Source organism: Dendrobates tinctorius, unplaced genomic scaffold (assembly GCF_039654945.1).
Source record: "Dendrobates tinctorius isolate UK_male_01 unplaced genomic scaffold, ASM3965494v1 ptg000134l, whole genome shotgun sequence".
NCBI lineage: Eukaryota > Metazoa > Chordata > Amphibia > Anura > Dendrobatidae > Dendrobates > Dendrobates tinctorius.
In genome coordinates, this window is record NW_027361802.1 from 14,706,145 (window position 1) to 14,727,899 (window position 21,755).

At 44.7% G+C, this 21,755-nt stretch overlaps 1 protein-coding gene across 1 annotated transcript in view; it reads left to right on the plus strand.

The window, feature by feature from the left end:
- The window catches only part of LOC141048334 (transmembrane channel-like protein 2-B), a 198,415-nt gene that overhangs the window by 155,160 nt on the left and 21,500 nt on the right, over positions 1-21,755 (plus strand). The window contains exon 18 of the mRNA XM_073543816.1: positions 3,593-3,718. Within this exon, the coding sequence (XP_073399917.1) occupies positions 3,593-3,718 (126 nt within the window). The remainder of the gene's footprint in view (positions 1-3,592; positions 3,719-21,755) is intronic.

Genomic DNA, 21,755 nt, shown 5'->3' on the forward strand with positions numbered 1-21,755 from the left:
TCTGGGGGTGGGCCATGTTGAGGTCGCATAGAAGTTTAGGCAGGGGAGGCCCAGGACAGTTCGTGGTCTTTTCTTAGGACCACCCATGTTGTCATGTCCTTCTTCACCGTGCTGGCGGCCATTTTTAGCATTCATTTTACAGTCTATCAAATTGGGTCTTTTGCACATTTCCACAAATCTTTAAGTTCAATAGATCATAGGCACATAGAACCCGGTGGCACTGGGTCTCGTCATCCTGTTCGTGACGCTAAAAATGGAACGCCCTCACACCCAGGGCTGTGGGGTACTCAGTACCGGGCCTGATGAGCTTCGATGGGAGACGTCACGGCAGCTGTAACCCGGCCCGTGGCCCTGGGCGCCCATTGTAAAAGGGGTTGTTTCAGTGTGCTTATGTAATGAAAGTTTATAGGTGATTCGTGACACCACCTGTGGTGTTCGGCAATGAAGATGTAAGCTGACGCTGCAGACAGATCCTCTGGGACAGATGATATGGTGCAGCAGTGATGTTATGGCCCTCCACAGGCAGGGCTGTTGTCCCAGGGTAGAGTAGGTGTAGTGACACTTAGATGGTGCAGTGTCCGGCGCAAGGGATGTAGCAGAGCTGGGCTGGTTGGCGCAGGGAATAAGTGGAGGACACCAGGGCTTGCAGTTTCCAAAGCTTTACTCACAGTCTGTTGCACAAACAGGTGCCTGCCTCCGTGCCATGTCCTCCGGGTCAGGGACTCAGTCAACCTCCAGGCCAGATGGAATACTCCTTTCCAACACTCCGCCAACATGTGCCTTTCTGAATGTCTTCTCTTATGGCACCTTTAGCTGAAGTAATCCTAGTACTGAGTTACACTGGAGTTCCTCCTTTCTGATGCTAACTCTACTTGTACGGCAGACAGCTGTAGCCTGCTTCCGGGACTCCTTGTTACTAAGTCCCGGCTCACTATCCAGTTGCTGTTGTGCCCCCAACTCTTGTGTGAGAATATAGCATTTACAGCTTCCTATTCCTCCGGTGTCTGTTGCAGGACCATTAGTATCCGAACAACCTCGGGGACCGGGCCCCAGCCTTGCGCTTAGAACTTCTAGGAAGGGTTCTCCTCTAACCCACATCCTCTGTTCTCTTTTACTCCTCACGTTCAGTACTAATCCTTTCTTTCTATGGGGAATCAGGCTTTCAGTCTATGTTGCGCTCTCTCTTCCTTTCCCGTGCCAGCAGTCCCAGATCACTGGGATCTGCTGCAGCACCTCCATCCATCCATCCCTCTCTCCGTGGATCTTCTTCTCTCCAGCTCTCTCATCAACTGACCTCTCGTCCTAAACTCTTCCCGCTCCTTGTAATGTAAACTAACTCCACCCACCTCCCAGCACGTTTCGTGTTCTAAGCAGGGAGCCACCAAGGGGTGCTATGCTACACTCCAAGCAGAGAGCCGCCGAAGGTGCTTTGCTGCACTACTTTGTGGTGTGGGGTGCAGGTGTTGAAGCGTGGTTGGGAATCTCCATCTTACCTGGATGGTGGGATACCACACCTCAGGAGGAGTTGCAGTACCTCTTTGGCGACTGAGCCTCAGGTGCGCCACATATGCACTCAGCTTTATATATAGATATAATCATTATAATTTGTTATAACTAACCACAGTTAGTTAGTATGCCTGGGCAACATTGGGCTCTTCAGCTAGTATAAAATAAAAAAGTTTGCTTCTGATAAGTATCAGTTTACGAATTTACTGTTCTTTAAGAAAATTGAAAAAACAGCATCTAACAATGAATGTACTATCGCTGTGTCCTGTAGTTTACAAAATCCTGGCGAAAGACATGTGGTTGTATATGTATATAAATCTATCTATCTATCTAGTTATTACTCTTGATTTATTATTGTCCCTCTTTGTTTTTTGTACAGTTCTGATGAAGGTTCTTAAGCCAAATGTTAACAGCAAAAGTTTGCCAATAAAACTTGTTTCATTCACTGCAATCATTTGAGCGCCAAGTTCTGCATTTACATTAACATATAATTAGCTATCATGCAACCTACCATTGCAAAATTAAATTGTAATCCACCACTAACTACAAAAAACCACTTTCCTCAGCTAATTATAGAGGTCTGTGGTGATCTGAATCCAGGACAGGTTGCTGGGTCTTGTAGTCCCACAAACCTGTCTTTTAGCAAAGGGCTGGATTTAGGGGTTAACCAGAAGTGATGGATGTTACTGGTAAATCACACACCTCCCAGAGTGTGTGCTCCTGTGACATCAGGAAGGTCCTATAAGTGTTTCCTGTTTGCAACACATAGAGGAGATGGCCATGTGTGAGGCTGGAGCACCTGAAAGTCCAGGGAGCACTGAGGTTATGGACTACTGACAGGAGACATATGAAGCCAGGCTGGGAAACCTGAGATTCTGTTAAGCAGGTAACCCAGAGCCTGAGGAATTGTGACCTGACGGGCGTCAGGTATTGAGTTGTGTAAACATAACCGCCCCTAAAATGGACTGTATGTCGGTACTGTGTTGTTCAACTGCCCTATAGTGGTTTATGATTATATAATAAACCAGAACTGTGCGTGTGTTAAATGAAGAAACGGCTGTTGTGCATTGGAATATATGTATAGATATAATAGATATATATTAATTATCACCTGTACTCTTTCCCCAAATTCAATACCAGTCACACTCCTGCATCCTCAATTCCCCTCACTGTGTACCTCTTGCTCCCTTGATTCATTATATTTACACGCCCCCCTCCTCCCCAACTCATTATGTCTTGTCTTCTATCTCTCCCATCTCCACCCTCTATCCTCTATTTATTATAGTGTCTAGGGACGTGTCGGCTTATTTTACTGAAGCACTTATCTGTGCTCTAGGGCTCCAATAGTTAAAAGTTCTTTGCACTATTACAATACATGTGACATATATTATCACAGTGCACTAATATATATTTAACACAGTGGACAACAACGAACTAGTGTCAGAGTTGTGATATCATGCCTCCTCCTCTTATTACACCTCCATCACCAATATAATCTAGTTGTAATTTTTATTTCATGTTCTTGAATCTTCCCATAGGCCATTTGAACCAGCGAAAAACAGTTCCTAAAAAAATTGTGAAAAAAGTTTTAAATGAGACCATCCACATGGATATAGAGCTATATACTGCAGTCAAATAGCTAACATACCTACCAGCTGCTGTAGGGTGAAAGATTGAAGAGGAGTTCAGAATTACTTGAAAGTATAAGGGCCGAGGTATAAGTTACTGTAATATGGCCCACATCTTAAGATAGGCCACCCAACTGTAAATGGTGTGGCTCCGATCCACGAGAATCCCATAAATCAGTAGATCATAACGTTTAGTGTTTATTTAGGCACATCTGCTTATCAGTAAATGCAGCTATAGTTCCAGGTGGACAGAAGTATTGATGAGGCCCTGAGCCTGGATAAACTTTGAAAGCTTCCACTGATTAGTGTAACTGAGAATAGAGGTTCATTGCTTATTCTTGGAAAAACTAATTTGACTACTGGCCTTATATTTTTTTGATATTGGTTGTAATGTATGACAATACATTTTAGTTTTGATAAAATATGAAAAGTTTGCAAATATTATTTTTGTTTTGAAGTGGAAAAAACAGGATGTATGATGTTCTTCAAGAAACAATTGAAAAGGACTTTCCACCTTTTATGACCAATTTGTTTGGTTACGTGTCCAATCCTGGGATTGTAATAGCAGCAGTGCTTCTAATGGCGTAAGTTTTGATAAATCCATAATTTATTAAGGTGTGTATTGTCATGGAGTTTTTTTCTTTTTTTGTTTATTGCAGAACAGACTAGGATAGTTTTTTTGCAGAAAAGGTAAGGATTAGCTTAGTTATTTCTTTGTTACTCTGTAATGCATTGATTTGCCATATCGGTTGTTTGGAAAATGAACTTTTTACATATAAATCTCATAATATTACAAACAAGATTATTAGAATAAAGTAGTATTAGCAAAATAGTTCCTTTAAGGGACGCAATGTAATTTAGTCCCTTAGTGGCCGAGCCAATTTTAACGTTAATGACCAGGCCAATTTTTTTAATTCTGACCAGTGTCACTTCATCTGGTAATAACTCTGGAACTCTTTAATGTATCCCAATGATTCTGAGACTGTATTTTCATGACATATTGTACTTCATAATATTGGTAAAATTTGTTCTATATGACTTGCATTTAATTGCAAAAATATCAGAAACTTGGCAAAAAATTAAAAAAATTCGCAATTTTCAAAATTGTAATTGTTAAGCCCCTAAATCAGAAAGTTATGTTACACAAAAATAGTTAATACATAACATTTCCTACATAACATAACATAGAAACCCATACAAATGAAAAGGACACAAAAACTGACTGTAATCAATTGCCATAAACAAAAAATACTCTATAATGTGCCAATTAAAACATATAATCCTTTATTTTACATATTCAGAGTAGAAAACATGTAAAGTTTTAGGCCATATAATTAGGTTACCACCTTTGTCTACAGGTTCAAAACAGACATCAGACCATGATTGCATTTCTTTTATTACTGACATAGTTTGTTTATTCAAACAATATTTATGTGTGTTTCCCAATTTTTCAATGACAGTGGTAACCAATTTGACAAATATGTCAATTGCTGGACAAGACTTAAAATTAGGAAAATTCTTAGACTTAGTAAACAAATGAGTAGGAAACTTGCTTACCATTGTTGAGCTTTCTCCCTCAGCCAGAGATTGAAGTATGGCCAGTGCTTCTTGTTCCTCCTTAGTATTAAAAATCACAGACTCAGTATTGGATTTTTCATGAAAGCGTTTAAGCAGCAATTTCCTTGCAAAAAGATGTGTATTTTTCACGGCCATGAATGTATCTAGGGGGCATTAGGTGAGAAGGTTAGACCCTTTTCCAGAATACTCAGCTGAATATCTGTCGAAGGGACGAAACGCGCGTTGGGGTGCTAGGGGAAGACCACATACAGCAGACCACTATCCATGTAAGTGTTATGACAATACTCCTTAATTAATAATAGCTATGTCTGGGCACTGCCGGCATCGGGGATAGTAGATTTTACATGGCTATAAGGGTTAATTGATTCATGCATCTGTATACATGATTTGTAGGTCGGGCTTGTGGTGTTGTCTCTCTCCCTAATAGTTTAGTAGTGACCTTGACATGTTATTTGATATAAAGAAAATTTTTTATGGTATTTTTCTACTCTGAATTTCCTACATGTCAACTTTACATCTGCATCATTTTTGAAAAATATGGGGTTTTTTTGTTAGGAATAGAGTTGAGCGAAACGGGTCGAACAATTTCAAAAGTCGCCGACTTTTGGCAAAGTCGGGTTTCATGAAACGAAAACTGACCCAAAGATGAGGTCGGCCACGAGGTCGGCGACTTACGCGCCAAAGTCGCGTTTCAAAAGTTTGTTTAGCGCTCTTTTTCAGCCAATCAGGATCCACGGACACTGTGGGCAACGTGATGACATAGGCAGGGGTCACCACCATCTTTCAGAAGGGCATGCAAGTGATTGGCTTGCTTTGGTGGGCGTCACAGGGGAAAAAAAAAACTGCTTCTGCTGCTAGCGATTTTGCCTGTGCAACACACCAGTCACTGTGTGTGCAGTGCAAGGGGAGGCTATATTGTGGTGGATCAGCGGTGTTGGTTGTTAGGCTGCCTTCTAAGGCTTCCTGACAGCTGCATTGCTGTTTCCCCACTGCTCTGCAAACTGCTTTTTTAAAAGCAATCCCAATTTTTTTTTTGTCCTGCTGAGGTACTGAGCGTGCATTTATTCACACCATACAGCGGTGTACGCTCCTCACACAGTACCGTGTAACGGCTGTTATCACAGCCACAGTGAAGCTATCTGTGTGTCACTGTGGAAGGATAAGTGGAGGACTTGTTCCGTTATTACAGACCTACACTCTAGGGAGATTCCTATTCTGCCCAATTCTACAATTCACTTTTTTCACACCTGTGCCATCGAGCCTGTGACATAGCGCTCTGATATTCAGTGGGCCTCACACAATCCAAAAGTGTCCAGTGTCCACAAGTGTCTGCAGAAATTCAAAATCTCCCTTATCCTGTAGTCACTTTTTTCACACCTGTGCCATCGAGCCTGTGACATAGCACTGTGATATTCAGTGGGCCTCACACAATCCAAAAGTGTCCAGTGTCCACAAGTGTCTGCAGAAATTCAAAATCTCCCTTATCCTGTAGTCACTTTTTTCACACCTGTGCCATCGAGCCTGTGACATAGCGCTCTGATATTCAGTGGGCCTCACACAATCCAAAAGTGTCCAGTGTCCACAAGTGTCTGCAGAAATTCAAAATCTCCCTTATCCTGTAGTCACTTTTTTCACACCTGTGCCATCGAGCCTGTGACATAGCACTGTGATATTCAGTGGGCCTCACACAATCCAAAAGTGTCCAGTGTCCACAAGTGTCTGCAGAAATTCAAAATCTCCCTTATCCTGTAGTCACTTTTTTCACACCTGTGCCATCGAGCCTGTGACATAGCGTTCTGATATTCAGTGGGCCTCACACAATCCGAAAGTGTCCAGTGTCCACAAGTGTCTGCAGAAATTCAAAATCTCCCTTATCCTGTAGTCACTTTTTTCACACCTGCTGCATCGAGCCTGTGACATAGCGCTCTGATATTCAGTGGGCCTCACACAATCCAAGTGTCCAGTGTCCACAAGTGTCTGCAGAAATTCAAAATCTCCCTTATCCTGTAGTCACTTTTTTCACACCTGCTGCATCGAGCCTGTGACATAGCGCTCTGATATTCAGTGGGCCTCACACAATCCAAGTGTCCAGTGTCCACAAGTGTCTGCAGAAATTCAAAATCTCCCTTATCCTGTAGTCACTTTTTTCACACCTGTGCCATCGAGCCTGTGACATAGCGCTCTGATATTCAGTGGGCCTCACACAATCCAAAAGTGTCCAGTGTCTACAAGTGTCTGCAGAAATTCAAAATCTCCCTTATCCTGTAGTCACTTTTTTCACACCTGCTGCATCGAGCCTGTGACATAGCGCTCTGATATTCAGTGGGCCTCACACAATTCAAGTGTCCACAAGTGTCTGCAGAAATTCAAAATCTCCCTTATCTTGTAGTCACTTTTTTCATACCTGCTGCATCGAGCCTGTGACATAGCGCTCTGATATTCAGTGGGCCTCACACAATCCAAGTGTCCAGTGTCCACAAGTGTCTGCAGAAATTCAAAATCTCCCTTATCCTGTAGTCACTTTTTTCACACCTGTGCCATCGAGCCTGTGACATAGCGCTCTGATATTCAGTGGGCCTCACACAATCCAAAAGTGTCCAGTGTCCACAAGTGTCTGCAGAAATTCAAAATCTCCCTTATCCTGTAGTCACTTTTTTCACACCTGTGCCATCGAGCCTGTGACATAGCGCTCTGATATTCAGTGGGCCTCACACAATCCAAAAGTGTCCAGTGTCCACAAGTGTCTGCAGAAATTCAAAATCTCCCTTATCCTGTAGTCACTTTTTTCACACCTGTGCCATCGAGCCTGTGACATAGCGCTCTGATATTCAGTGGGCCTCACACAATCCAAAAGTGTCCAGTGTCCACAAGTGTCTGCAGAAATTCAAAATCTCCCTTATCCTGTAGTCACTTTTTTCACACCTGCTGCATCGAGCCTGTGACATAGCGCTCTGATATTCAGTGGGCCTCACACAATCCAAGTGTCCAGTGTCCACAAGTGTCTGCAGAAATTCAAAATCTCCCTTATCCTGTAGTCACTTTTTTCACACCTGCTGCATCGAGCCTGTGACATAGCGCTCTGATATTCAGTGGGCCTCACACAATCCAAGTGTCCAGTGTCCACAAGTGTCTGCAGAAATTCAAAATCTCCCTTATCCTGTAGTCACTTTTTTCACACCTGTGCCATCGAGCCTGTGACATAGCGCTCTGATATTCAGTGGGCCTCACACAATCCAAAAGTGTCCAGTGTCTACAAGTGTCTGCAGAAATTCAAAATCTCCCTTATCCTGTAGTCACTTTTTTCACACCTGTGCCATCGAGCCTGTGACATAGCGCTCTGATATTCAGTGGGCCTCACACAATCCAAGTGTCCAGTGTCCACAAGTGTCTGCAGAAAATCTAAATCTCCCCTGTCCTATAGACACCTTGTACCTTGTTTTACATTACTATATAGTTTGTTGGATTTTGTCTACATTTCTACCAAAAATGAGGAAGGCTGGTGGAAGAGGCCGTGGAATTGGGCTGGGGTTGGCAGCTGGTAATGATGGTGTTGGTGGTGGATCTGATGGTAGTGGCAAAAGCAAAATAGGACCGAATGCAGGAGGTGTTGAGCCTGCGTCATCGTCTGGCTCCATAAGGCTTCGAAGGCTTAGTTTTCTAGGAGTTGGCAAACTGCTTTTAACGCCAGAGCATCAGGAAAAAGTTTTGTCTTACATTGCTGACTCAGCCTCCAGCTCTATCGCCTCCTCTTCTGAAGTTGTCATTGGAGGCTCATGTTCATGAACCACACCTTTCCTTGTGTCCTTCACCCCAACCAAGATTGAAGGATGACGCAGGTCATACTACTGATTACTCCATGGAGCTGTTTTCACATACCATGCCTGGATTATCAAGTGAAATGGTGAATTACCCAGGCCAAGATGAATCTGACATGGAGTGCACTGATGCACAGCCGCTGATAGATGATTCTGCTGGTACATTCACTCAGAGCACTACATTGTCCTCGCAGTGTACAGAGCCAGATTCTGACCCTGATGAGACTCAGGTGCCCCTTCCCGCACACTATACCACCATACACGGTGACACAGAGGAAGGTGCACATGACATTGAAGAAGAGGTGATGGATGACCCAGTTGTTGACCCAGATTGGCATCCATTGGGGGAAGAGGGTGCTGCTTCCAATAGCTCAGATGAGGAGCATCCACAGCAGACATCGACATCACAACAGCTGTTATCTGGCAGGCCCGGAGCACTCCAAAGACAGGTTCCAAAAATCAAAAGAGTTGCTGGACAGCTTGTCCAGAGGGTCAAAAGATCACAGCGTGCTAGGCCGCAAAATGTCTGCCAAAGTAGGAAGAGTGCAGTGTGGCACTTTTTTGAACAAAATCCTCATGATCAGGCCAAGGTTATCTGTAAGAAGTGCGCAAAGACCATTAGCCGAGGGAAAAATCTGAAAAATTTGAATACCAGTTGCATGCTTAGACATTTAACCAGCATGCACTTGCAAGCGTGGACACAACACCAAACCTCAAGTGCCACATGTGCAACTGATCACAAAGAAGGTAGTCAGCAACGCTACATTGTTTCCCCTACTGTAAGCCCACCGGTTAGCACAGCAGCAAATGTTGAGGTGTCGTTGCAAGGCCACCTCAGTCAGGGAATCCCTCTGTTATATCAACGAAATACTGCATCTAGGCCATCAGAAAGAACACCAACTCCATCACCATCATCAACCCTCTCTCAGTCCGCCCTGTCATAGAATCATAGAATCATAGAATCATAGAATCGTAGAGTTGGAAGGGACCTCCTGGGCCATCTGGTCCAACCCCCTGCTCAAAGCAGGATTCGCTAAATCATCCCAGTCAGATGTCTGTCCAGCCTCTGTTTGAAGACTTCCATTGAAGGAGAACTCACCACTTCTCGTGGCAGCCTGTTCCACTCATTGATCACTCTAACTGTCAAAAAGTTTTTTCTAATATCTAATCTGTGTCTCCTCCCATTCAGTTTCATCCCATTGCTTCTAGTCTTTCCTTGTGCAAATGAGAATAAAGTTGATCCTTCTACAATGTGACAGCCCTTTAGATATTTGTAGACAGCTATTAAGTCTCCTCTCAGTCTTCTCTTTTGCAAACTAAACATTCCTAAATCCTGCAACCTTTCCTCATAAGACAGGGTTTGCAGACCGGTCACCATTCTGGTCGCTCTTTTCTGAACTTGCTCCAGTTTGTTGATGTCTTTTTTCAAATGTGGTGCCCAAAACTGGACACAATATTCCAGATGAGGTCTGACCAAAGAGGAGTAGAGGGAAATAATGACTTCACGTGATCTAGACTGTATGCTTCTGTTAATACATCCTAGAATTGCATTTGCCTTTTTTGCTGCTGCATCACACTGTTGACTCATATTCAGTCTGTGATCTATTAGTATACCCAAGTCTTTTTCACATGTGCTGTCACTTAGCCCTATTCCTGCCATTCTATATATGCTTTTTTCATTTTTATTGCCCAGATGTAGTACTTTGCATTTCTCCCTGTTAAAAACCATTCTGTTAGTTGCTGCCCACTTCTCCAGTTTATTTAAATCTTTTTGAATCCTCTCTCTCTCTTCTCTAGTATTAGCTATCCCTCCTAGCTTTGTGTCATCAGCAAATTTAATCAGTTTACCCTCAATTCCTTCATCTAAATCGTTGATAAAGATGTTGAACAATACAGGGCCCAGGACAGAGCCCTGTGGTACCCCACTTGAGACATTCTTCCAACTGGATGTGCAGCCATTTATGACCACTCTTTGGGTCCGATCACTAAGCCAGTTATGAATCCACCTAACAGTTGCCTTGTCCATTCCATACTTAGTCATTTTTTCAATAAGGATTGTATGAGAGACTTTGTCAAATGCTTTGCTGAAGTCAAGATATACTATATCTACAGCATTTCCTTGATCCACCCAATCAGTGATACCGTCATAGAAGGAAATTAAGTTAGTCTGACATGACTTATTAGTTACAAACCCATGTTGACTCTGTTTAATCACTTCATTCTTATCCAGGTATTGACATACATGTTGTTTAATAATTTGTTCAAAGATCTTTCCTGGTATAGAAGTCAGACTCACCGGCCTATAGTTGCCTGGGTCCACCTTCTTCCCCTTTTTGAAGATAGGAACAACATTTGCTCTTCTCCAGTCTTCTGGTACTTCTCCTGTTCTCCAAGAATTTTCAAAGATTATGGAGAGGGGTTCAAAAATTTCTTCTGCTATCTCCTTCAGTACTCTGGGGTGTAATTCATCTGGACCTGGAGACTTGAATTCATTTAGGTTAGCTAAGTGTTTCCTCACTATCTTTCTGTTTATAGATATCCTGGATTCTTCTATTCCCTTAATAGGACAATGAATAACAGTTGATGTTACATTTCCTTTCTGAGAGAAAACAGATGCAAAATAGGAATTTAAAAGTTCAGCCTTCTCAACATCCTGTCTTACCATTTCATCATTTTCATCCTGTAAAAATCCTATAGCATCTTTGACTTTTCTTTTACTTTTGACATATCCCCAAAATCCTTTATTATTGCTTTTGACATCTCTTGCAAGCCTCAATTCATTTTCAGCTTTAGATAATCTGATTTGTGCCCTGCAGGTTCTGCAGACAGCATTATATTCTTCTTTAGATATGCCTCCCTCTTTCCATTTTATAAACATTTTTTTCTTCCTTTTTAGCATGTGCTTAAGTTCTGTGTTCATCCATCCTGGTTTCCTTAAATGCTTCCTATTCTTCCCTCTTTTCGGAATTGTTAACAACTGTGCTTTGAGAATTTCATTTTTCAAGATTTCCCATCCTTCCTGGACATTTTTGTCTTTAAGGATATCCAGCCATTGGATCCCTCCAATTCTCTTTCTGAATCCCTTAAAATCTGCCTTTCTGAAATCTAACCTTGACGTCTGAGTCTTCACAGGTCTTCCGCCTCTAGTTATCCAAAATTCTAAAATAGCATGGTCGCTACCTCCTAGGGTCCCAGCCACTATTACCTCCTCAACCATTTCCTCCCTGTTTATAAGGATTAGATCCAAGGTAGCAGTTCCCCTTGTTTTCTCCCTTACCTTTTGGAAGATAAAGTTGTCAGCAAGAGAGGATAAGAATTTCCTTGACCTGTTAGTTTTGCCTGAGAGAGATTCCCAACAAATGTCTGGATAGTTGAAATCTCCCATGACAACTATGTCATATTTTTTGGAGAACTTGGCCATTTGATGCATAAAGAGTTCATCCATATCTTCAGCTTGCACAGGCGGCCTGTAGTAAATGCCTACAATGGTGTCCTTTCCATTGTTCTGTCCTTGTATTCTTACCCAAACAGTTTCCACAGAACTCCCAGTCTCTGAAGCTTCAATCTCTGTGCAGATATACGCGTTTCTAACATACAATGCGACACCCCCTCCTCGTTTATCAAGTCTGTTTCTTGCAAATAAGTTGTATCCTTCTAGTCTTGTATTCCAATCATGTGTATTGTCCCACCAAGTTTCAGTGATTCCAATGACATCATATTTCTTTTCCTGTGTTAGTAGTTCCAATTCTCCTTGTTTGTTGCCCATGCTTTGTGCATTAGTATAGAAACATTTTAGTTTGTGATTGGTTTCTCTTTCTCCAATATTTTTATTAATTAGATTCTTTTGTCTTTGTTCTTCCTTTCCACTTCTAATAGCAGAGTTCTCAATAGCATTTGTCAGATGTATGGCTTTTTCTGGTCTTTTGCTTCCCTTCCCATGTTGTTCTAGTTTAAAGCTCTCCTTACAAGTGTAGCAAGGCGACTTCCAAATACATGCTTTCCAGTCTTCGTAAGGTGCACCCCATCTCTAGCAAGTAGTCCATTGTATAAGTAGTTCACTCCGTGATCCAGAAATCCAAATCGTTGCTGACGGCACCATCGACGTAGCCAGTTGTTCACCTGCAGAATCTTATTCCACCTCCTTGTTCCATGGCCATCCACTGGGAGGATGGAAGAGAAGACCACCTGCGCTCCCAGTTCTTTCACTTTCTTGCCTAAGTCTGTCCACCGCTACTTCCACCATATGCAGCTCTCAAGTCCAGCGCACCCTCCCAGACACTATGAGTAGGTCAAGAAAGTACTCAGTCTCTCATCCGCGTACACTGGGTTTGAACGCCCACATTGCCAAACTAATCTCGTTTGAGATGATGCCCTATCGGTTGGTGGAAAGCGCAACTTTCTGCGAACTCATGGCCTATGCAGTACCACGCTATGACCTACCCAGTCGCCACTTCTTCTCTCGCAAAGCCATCCCAGCCCTCCACCATCATGTGAAAGACCGCATTGTCCATGCACTCAAGCAGTCAGTGAGTGGAAAGGTGCACCTCACAACTGATGCATGGTCCAGTCGGCATGGCCAGGGCCGTTACGTGTCCATCACTGCGCACTGGGTTAATGTGGTGGATGCAGGGTCCACAGGGGACAGCGGTGGTGGGACAGTGCTGCCTAGCCCACGGTATAGGAAACAGTTGGCTGTAGGCGTTCCACCCTCCTCCTCCTCCTCCAGAAGCGAAAGCTCGTCCACAGAGCGCAGTCGTACGAGCACTCCATCTGCAGCTGCCACTGTTGCACACGAGGTGTCCCCCTATCGAGCAGCTAGTGGAAAGCGTCAGCAGGCTGTGTTGCAGATGATGTGTTTGGGCGACAGACACACCGCCGAGGTGCTGGCCGAGTACTTGAAGCGACAAACTGAGTCATGGCTGGGCAGTGAACATCTTGAGGCAGGCAAGGTAGTTAGTGATAACGGCCGTAATTTTGTGGCAGCCATAGCCCTTTCAAAACTCAGCCACATACCTTGCTTGGCTCACACCTTGAACCTGGTGGTGCAGTGCTTCCTCAAAAATTATCCAGAGTTAACAGCCCTGCTCCATAAGGTGCGAAGACTGTGCGCGCACATCCGCCGGTCGCCTGTACACTCCGTTCGTATGCAGAAGCTGCAGCGATTGCTCCACCTTCCCAACCACTGCCTCATTATCGACATTGCAACAAGGTGGAACTCCACCCTGCACATGGTGGAGCGGCTGTGCGAGCAGAGGCAGGCCATAATGCATTTGTGGGAGGATACACGGCCAGGCACTTTGAGAGCAGACATGGAGTTGACAGGTGTGCAGTGGTCGAAGCTGAAAGACATCTGTAAAGTCCATCAGTGTTTTGAGGAATGCACACGGCTGGTAAGCGCAGACGGCGCCATCCTAAGCATGAGCATCCCACTTATGCGTCTGCTCATGCAAACTTTGACTCACCTTAAGAAGCAGGCGTCTGCAGCCAATGTTGACGAGGAGGAAGAGGGAATCCTTGATGACATTCAGCCATTGTCTGCTCAGGGACCTCTCCTGGACGAGTTGGAGGAAGAAGAGGAGGAGGAGGATGATGATGGGGATGATTACTTAGGGGAGGAGGATGCATCTCGTGGGGCAAGTGAAAATGTTGGCGTGGCAAGGTCTGGTACAGGGTTTGTGCATGACTGGAGGGATGTGGATTTGCCAGAAAGTGCCCCTCCAACCAGCACTCGCAGTGAATCATTGACACTGGGAACATTGGCCCACATGTCAGATTATGCCTTGCGGATCATAAAAAGGGACCCCCGCATTGCCAAAATGATGAACGATGATGACTACTGGTTGGCCAGCATCCTAGATCCACGCTATAAAGGCAAATTACAAAACATCATGCGACATGAGAACCTTGACCTAATATTGGCTAATAAACAAGCAACTCTGGAAAATCGGTTGCTTGAGGCATTCCCAGCACACAGCAGCGGTGATTAGAGTTGAGCGATACCGTCCGATACTTCAAAGTATCGTATCGGATGGTATCGGCCGATCTTTAAAAAAAGTATCGGTATCGCCGATTCCGATACCGGAAGTCCCATTCAAGTCTATGGGACTTCCGGTATCGGAATAAGAAAAACCCTTTCCTGCCCTTGTACAGCCTCTCTGGGGTCTGTACGGGCCTTTCGGGGGGCTGTGCCGGCCTGCCAGGGGGTCTGTGCAGGCTCCGGTGGTCTGTGCCGGCCTGCCGGTGGTCTGTGCAGGCTCCGGGGGGCTGTGCCGGCCTGCCGGGGGGCTGTGCCGGCCTGCCGGGGGGCTGTGCAGGCTCCGGGGGGCTGTGCCGGCCTGCCGGGGGGCTGTGCCGGCCTGCCGGGGGGCTGTGCAGGCTCCGGGGGTCTGTGCAGGCATCGTCCGATGGGACTACAAGTCCCATCGGGCGATGCCTGCTACCATGACAGTGATTGACACATTAGCCAATGATGGGACAGTAGTAGTCCCATCATCCGGCTAATGTGTTAAATGTAAAAAAAAAAAAAAAAAAAATTACATGCTACATACATACAACATGCATACTACATACATGCTACATTCATACTACATACTACATACATGCTACATTCATACTACATACATACTACATGCATGCTACATACTACATGCTACATACATACTACATATATACTACATTCATACTACATACTACATATATACTACATACATACTACATACATACTACATGCATGCTACATACATGCTACATACATACCACATACATACTACATGCTACATACATACCACATATATACTACATACATACAATACATTCATACAATACATACATAGACATACAGTACATATAACATAGAGTAACATACTTACCAATACTTGTCACATTGTTCCCCGAAGCCATTGTCTATTCCGGGATAAATATTAACATAACAAACCACAAAAATACTCACCCACGATCCGAAGCAGTCCACGAGTGTGTCCCACGACGATCTTGGGTAGAGAACTGCAGCATCAGCTGATGCTGCCGTTCTCTACGGGCTGCAGGAATCCAATGACGGAAGGTAGGTATCCTTCCGCACTGTATTCCTCCGCCACTTAAAAAAAAAAAAGTCCCTAGTCTCACTTTATGCCATTGCTGTGTGGGAAATTCCCACACAGCAATGGCATAAAGTGAGACTAGGGACTTTTTTTTTTTTAAGTGGCGGAGGAATACAGTGCGGAAGGATACCTACCTTCCGTCATTGGATTCCTGCAGCCCGTAGAGAACGGCAGCAACAGCTGATGCTGCAGTTCTCTACCCAAGATCGTCGTGGGACACACTCGTGGACTGCTTCGGATCGTGGGTGAGTATTTTTGTGGTTTGTTATGTTAATATTTATCCCGGAATAGACAATGGCTTCGGGGAACAATGTGACAAGTATTGGTAAGTATGTTACTCTATGTTATATGTACTGTATGTCTATGTATGTATTGTATGAATGTATTGTATGTATGTAGTATATATGTGGTATGTATGTAGCATGTAGTATGTATGTGGTATGTATGTAGCATGCATGTAGTATGTATGTAGTATGTATGTAGCATGCAGTATGTATGTAGCATGTATGTAGTATGTATGTAGTATATATGTAGTATGTATGTAGTATGTATGTAGTATGTATGTATGTAGTATGTATGTAGCATGCAGTATGTATGTAGTATGTATGTAGTATGTATGTAGTATGTATGTAGTATGTATGTAGTATGTATGTAGCATGCAGTATGTATGTAGCATGTATGTAGTATGTATGTAGTATATATGTAGTATGTATATATGTGGTATGTATGTAGCATGCAGTATGTATGTAGCATGTATGTAGTATGTATGTAGTATATATGTAGTATGTATGTAGTATGTATGTAGTATGTATGTATGTAGCATGCAGTATGTATGTAGCATGTATGTAGTATGTATGTAGTATATATGTAGCATGCATGTAGTATGTATGTAGCATGCATGTAGTATTTTTTTTTTTTTTTTTTTTTTTTTTTTTTTTAACATTTAACACATTAGCCGGATGATGGGACTACTACTGTCCCATCATTGGCTAATGTGTCAATCACTGTCATGGTAGCAGGCATCGCCCGATGGGACTTGTAGTCCCATCGGACGATGCTTGCACAGACCCCCGGACATCAGCACAGCCCCCCGGCAGGCCGGCACAGCCCCCCGGCAGGCCGGTACAGACCCCCACAGGGTGCACAGACCACCGGCAGGCCGGCACAGCCCCCCGGCAGGCCGGTACAGACCCCGGGCAGTCCACACAGCCCCCCGGCAGGCCGGCACAGCCACCCGGCAGGCCGGCACAGCCCCCCAGCAGGCCGGCAGAGACCCCCGGAAGGCCCGAAATGACGGCGCATCATGATGCGCACACACTGCGCATCATGATGACGTCAGGCCGTCAATCAACTGAACTTCCGATTCCGATGCCGAATTCCGATATTGAAAAAATATCGGAAGTCGGTATCGGAATTCCGATACAGCAAGTATCGGCCGATACCCGATACTTGCGGTATCGGAATGCTCAACACTAGCGGTGATGGTTCTCACACGAGTCGTACGGGCCGGGGGCAGCTTGGCAGAGGTGTTCATGGTGCACACAGCAGAAGTGGCGTTGGAGACAGGGGTTTCATGACAATGTTGTGGACTGATTTTTCAAGTACCGCTTACACAACTGGTAATACTGCATCGATGGAAAGTGACAGGAGACAGCAGTTGTCAACTATGGTTACAAACTACTTTTCCTCCCATATCGATGTTCTCCCACACAGGTCATTCCCCTTTGACTATTGGGCCGCTAAACTGGACACCTGGCCTGAATTGGCACAATATGCCTTACAGGAGCTCGCTTGCCCAGCTGCAAGTGTGCTATCGGAAAGAGTCTTCAGTGCAGCTGGATCAATCCTGACAGAAAAAAGGACCCGTCTGTCAACCCAAAATGTGGATGATCTAACCTTCATTAAAATGAACCATGCATGGGTTTCCAAGGATTTTGACACACCTTCCCCTGATGACACATAGGGTGACAGAAAAATGGCTTGCTTTGGTCCACCTCTTCCTGGGACTTGACCTATTTCGCCTTTTGCATCAGCTGAATGTCCAACATCAACATATGCCACTCTCTAAAACTCCCTAACTGTGCTGCCTCCCCCCCTATGGCCGGGGTCACCACCTAGCGCATGACACCGTGCGAGTGCCGTTGCCCTGGACAGGTGGGTAGGCCGACTCTTGGGTGCGGGCACTGTCACAGGGTCCCTCATAGTGCAATCAAGTGTCTCTGACGGTGGTAGTGCACACCCGCCGTCAGACACACCGCCGTACTATGAGGGGCCCTGTGCCAGTACCGACGCCCACGAGTGGGCCCCCCTTGCTTGTGCAGGGCCCCAGCATTTGCAATCTTTACCTCTCCCTGCTCCTCCGCTGTGTAGTCTGGGCCGTCAAATCCATACTGTGCCTGACACCGTCTGAGCCTGCCTCCTGATGTATAGACATATCTTTTGAATGTGTACGCTATCCATACATGTTATCCGGGGATACGGTTACCCTTTCTCACCTTTGTGCAATCACGTGCAAGCCATACTGGGCCTAACACCGTCTGAGCCTGCCTCCTGATGTATAGACATATCTTTTGAATGTGTACGCTATCCATACATGTTATCCGGGGATACGGTACCCTTTCTCACCTTTGTGCAATCACGTGCAAGCCATACTGGGCCTAACACCATCTGAGCCTGCCTCCTGATGTATAGACATATCTTTTGAATGTGTACGCTATCCATACATGTTATCCGGGGATACGGTACCCTTTCTCACCTTTGTGCAATCACGTGCAAGCCATACTGGGCCTAACACCGTCTGAGCCTGCCTCCTGATGTATAGACATATCTTTTGAATGTGTACTCTATCCATACATGTTATCCGGGATACGGTACCCTTTCTCACCTTTGTGCAATCACGTGCAAGCCATACTGGGCCTAACACCGTCTGAGCCTGCCTCCTGATGTATAGACATATCTTTTGAATGTGTACGCTATCCATACATGTTATCCGGGGATACGGTACCCTTTCTCACCTTTGTGCAATCACGTGCAAGCCATACTGGGCCTAACACCGTCTGAGCCTGCCTCCTGATGTATAGACATATCTTTTGAATGTGTACGCTATCCATACATGTTATCCGGGGATACGGTACCCTTTCTCACCTTTGTGCAATCACTTGCAAGCCATACTGGGCCTAACACCGTCTGAGCCTGCCTCCTGATGTATAGACATATCTTTTGAATGTGTACGCTATCCATACATGTTATCCGGGGATACGGTACCCTTTCTCACCTTTGTGCAATCACGTGTAATCCATACTGGGCGTGAGAACGGCTGGCGAGCTGTTAAGCAAGCTACAGCACCTGTGCTTTGCACACGTAAGTTTTTCATTTTTTCAGGAATGACGGTTAGGCCTAATTCCGGAACTGCGGTTGACCTACACTTACTGGGAAATCATCGTTCGCGAGTAATAATTGTAATCAGTGATCCCCATCACTAACGTTGTTCAGCGGGTTATCTGCACCTGTAAGCGACAAACGCTGGCCTTTTCAGTGTAGCGCACATGCAGCCACGGACATGTAAGGGCATGACACACCAGTTATTGGTCAATCTCATGTGCCAGAGCCTCACGTGTCCCTCTAGTAAGCCGGACTCGGACCGCGGGGCATGACGGAGTCTCGTTCGTTAACGGAATTAAGCTTGCAATGTGTGCATCTGTTCTGTAGCTGGCATGGTTGAGGTTGCCCGTGTTGAGTCAAATTACGCCGTAGGCTCCACTCCTGGTGGTGCCCTTCTGGACATTCCTTTAAGGTTCAGCTTTGCAACCATACTGCCCACGTAAAACAAACACTTTGCCTTCATGAACGCTGTTTGGAGGGTCATGACTCGTGGGAATAACGCCGCCCAATCAGTTAACCTGCTAGAGAGATCCTTCGTTGCTCCCAAGCATGACATCACACTCCCTAGGAGGAAGGTAATGCCACTGTGGCGACCGTACTCCTGGGGGCGACACAAGTGCACTGATGCCCCCAGCCACTGCTCGATGAATCTGCTGGTACATTGACCCAGACCACTACATTCCCCTCGCACGCTACACGGCCTGTATCTGACCCTGATGAAACTCAGGTTACCCTTCCCATATACAGTTCCATCTTACACGGTGACAAAGAGGAAGCTGCAGATGAAAGTGCAGGTTCGACCCACCCGCCATCAGACACACCACCGTACTATCAGGGGCCCTGTGCCAGTGCCGTCGCCAACGAGTGGGCCCCCCCTGCTTGCTCAGGATCACAGCACTTGCAAGGTTGAAATACTGTGCAGTGAGATGGAAGATGGGGACGACGAGGAGTCCAGACTAGTACAGGGATTCCCTAGCGAGGAGACTTATTTGATTGTTTTCAATGTTGGGACAGCAATTTTTGTGGAGCACTATACTCTGGAGAATGATAGATGGGGCCCACCATACACTGGAACATTCCAAAGGTGGACATCAGACACTGGAGCAGCATTTACAGGGCCCATTATACACTAGAGCATTAGAAATGGGGCCCATTATGTTTGGAGCATTATTTGGGCCCATAAGACAGTGGAGCTTCATCCATGGGGACCAACATATACTGTAGCATTATGTGGAGCTCATCATATACTGTTTCAAACATTATATGGGACCAATGATTCTGTATGGAGAAATAGATGGGCCTCGTCATGAGATGTAAAAAGTGAAGTATTTTTCATTGTACTATACCGCTATTTCTCTGCCGTATCGGAGCATGATGAGTTGTGGTATGTGTTAAAGGGGCGCTCTTTCGCCCAGGGCACATGAAAACCTGGAGCCAGCCCTACCCCCCCACAACTTTAGCCAAATAACCCCCATTTTTCAGTGCGTAACTTGTATTATGAAGTTAATTAAGGTTGACAAGCTTAAGTAAGAAGAATTGATGCTTTTGCCATTCAAATGGGCACTGTAGGTGTGTTTCCTGTCCTCCTCTCACTGCCGACTTTTATTGACTTACATTGGGTTTCGTGTTTCGGGACGACCCCGACTTTTCCTTATAATCGGCCGATCTTGCTCAACCCGACTTTTGGAAAAGTCGGGTTTCACGAAACGAAACTCGACCCTAAAAAACCAAAAGTCGCTCAACTCTAGTTAGGAAGTTAGAAGGGTTAAAAATTGATCAGCAATTTCTCATTTTTCTAACAAAATTTACAAAACAATTTTTTTAGGGGCCACATAACATTTGAAAAGACTTTGGGGGGGCCAATATTTCAGAAAATACCCAAAAATGACATCATTCTTAAAACTGCTTCACTCAAAGTGCTCAAAAACACATTGAAGAAGTTAAATAACCCTTCAGGTGCTTCACAGGAACTAAAGCAATGTGGAAGGAAAAAGTAAACGTAATTTTTTTTACAAAAATGTTATTTTAGCTCCAAATATGTTATTTTCACATGAGTAATAGGAGAAAATGGACCCTAAAATTTGTTGGCATTTTCCGTGAGTACGCTGATACCCCACATGTGGGGGGAATCCACAGTTTGGGCACACAGCAAGTCTCGGAAGGGAAGGAGCATCAATTTACTTTTTCAACACAAAAAATGACTGAAATCGAGAGCAAACTTCATGTCGCGTTTGGAAAGCCCCTGATATGCCTAAACAGTGGAAACCCCCAACAAGTGGCCTCATTTTGAGAACTAGACCCCTTAACAAATGTATCTATATGTGTAGTGAGCACCTTGCACAGGTGCTTTACAGAAGTTTATAACTAGAGATGGGCGAACCCGAACAATAAAGTTCGACATACAGTGGGGAAAAAAAGTATTTAGTCAGTCAGCAATAGTGCAAGTTCCACCACTTAAAAAGATGAGAGGCGTCTGTAATTTACATCATAGGTAGACCTCAACTATGGGAGACAAACTGAGAAAAAAAAATCCAGAAAATCACATTGTCTGTTTTTTTTTCATTTTATTTGCATATTATGGTGGAAAATAAGTATTTGGTCAGAAACAAGCAATCAAGATTTCTGGCTCTCACAGACCTGTAACTTCTTCTTTAAGAGTCTCCTCTTTCCTCCACTCATTACCTGTAGTAATGGCACCTGTTTAAACTTGTTATCAGTATAAAAAGACACCTGTGCACACCCTCAAACAG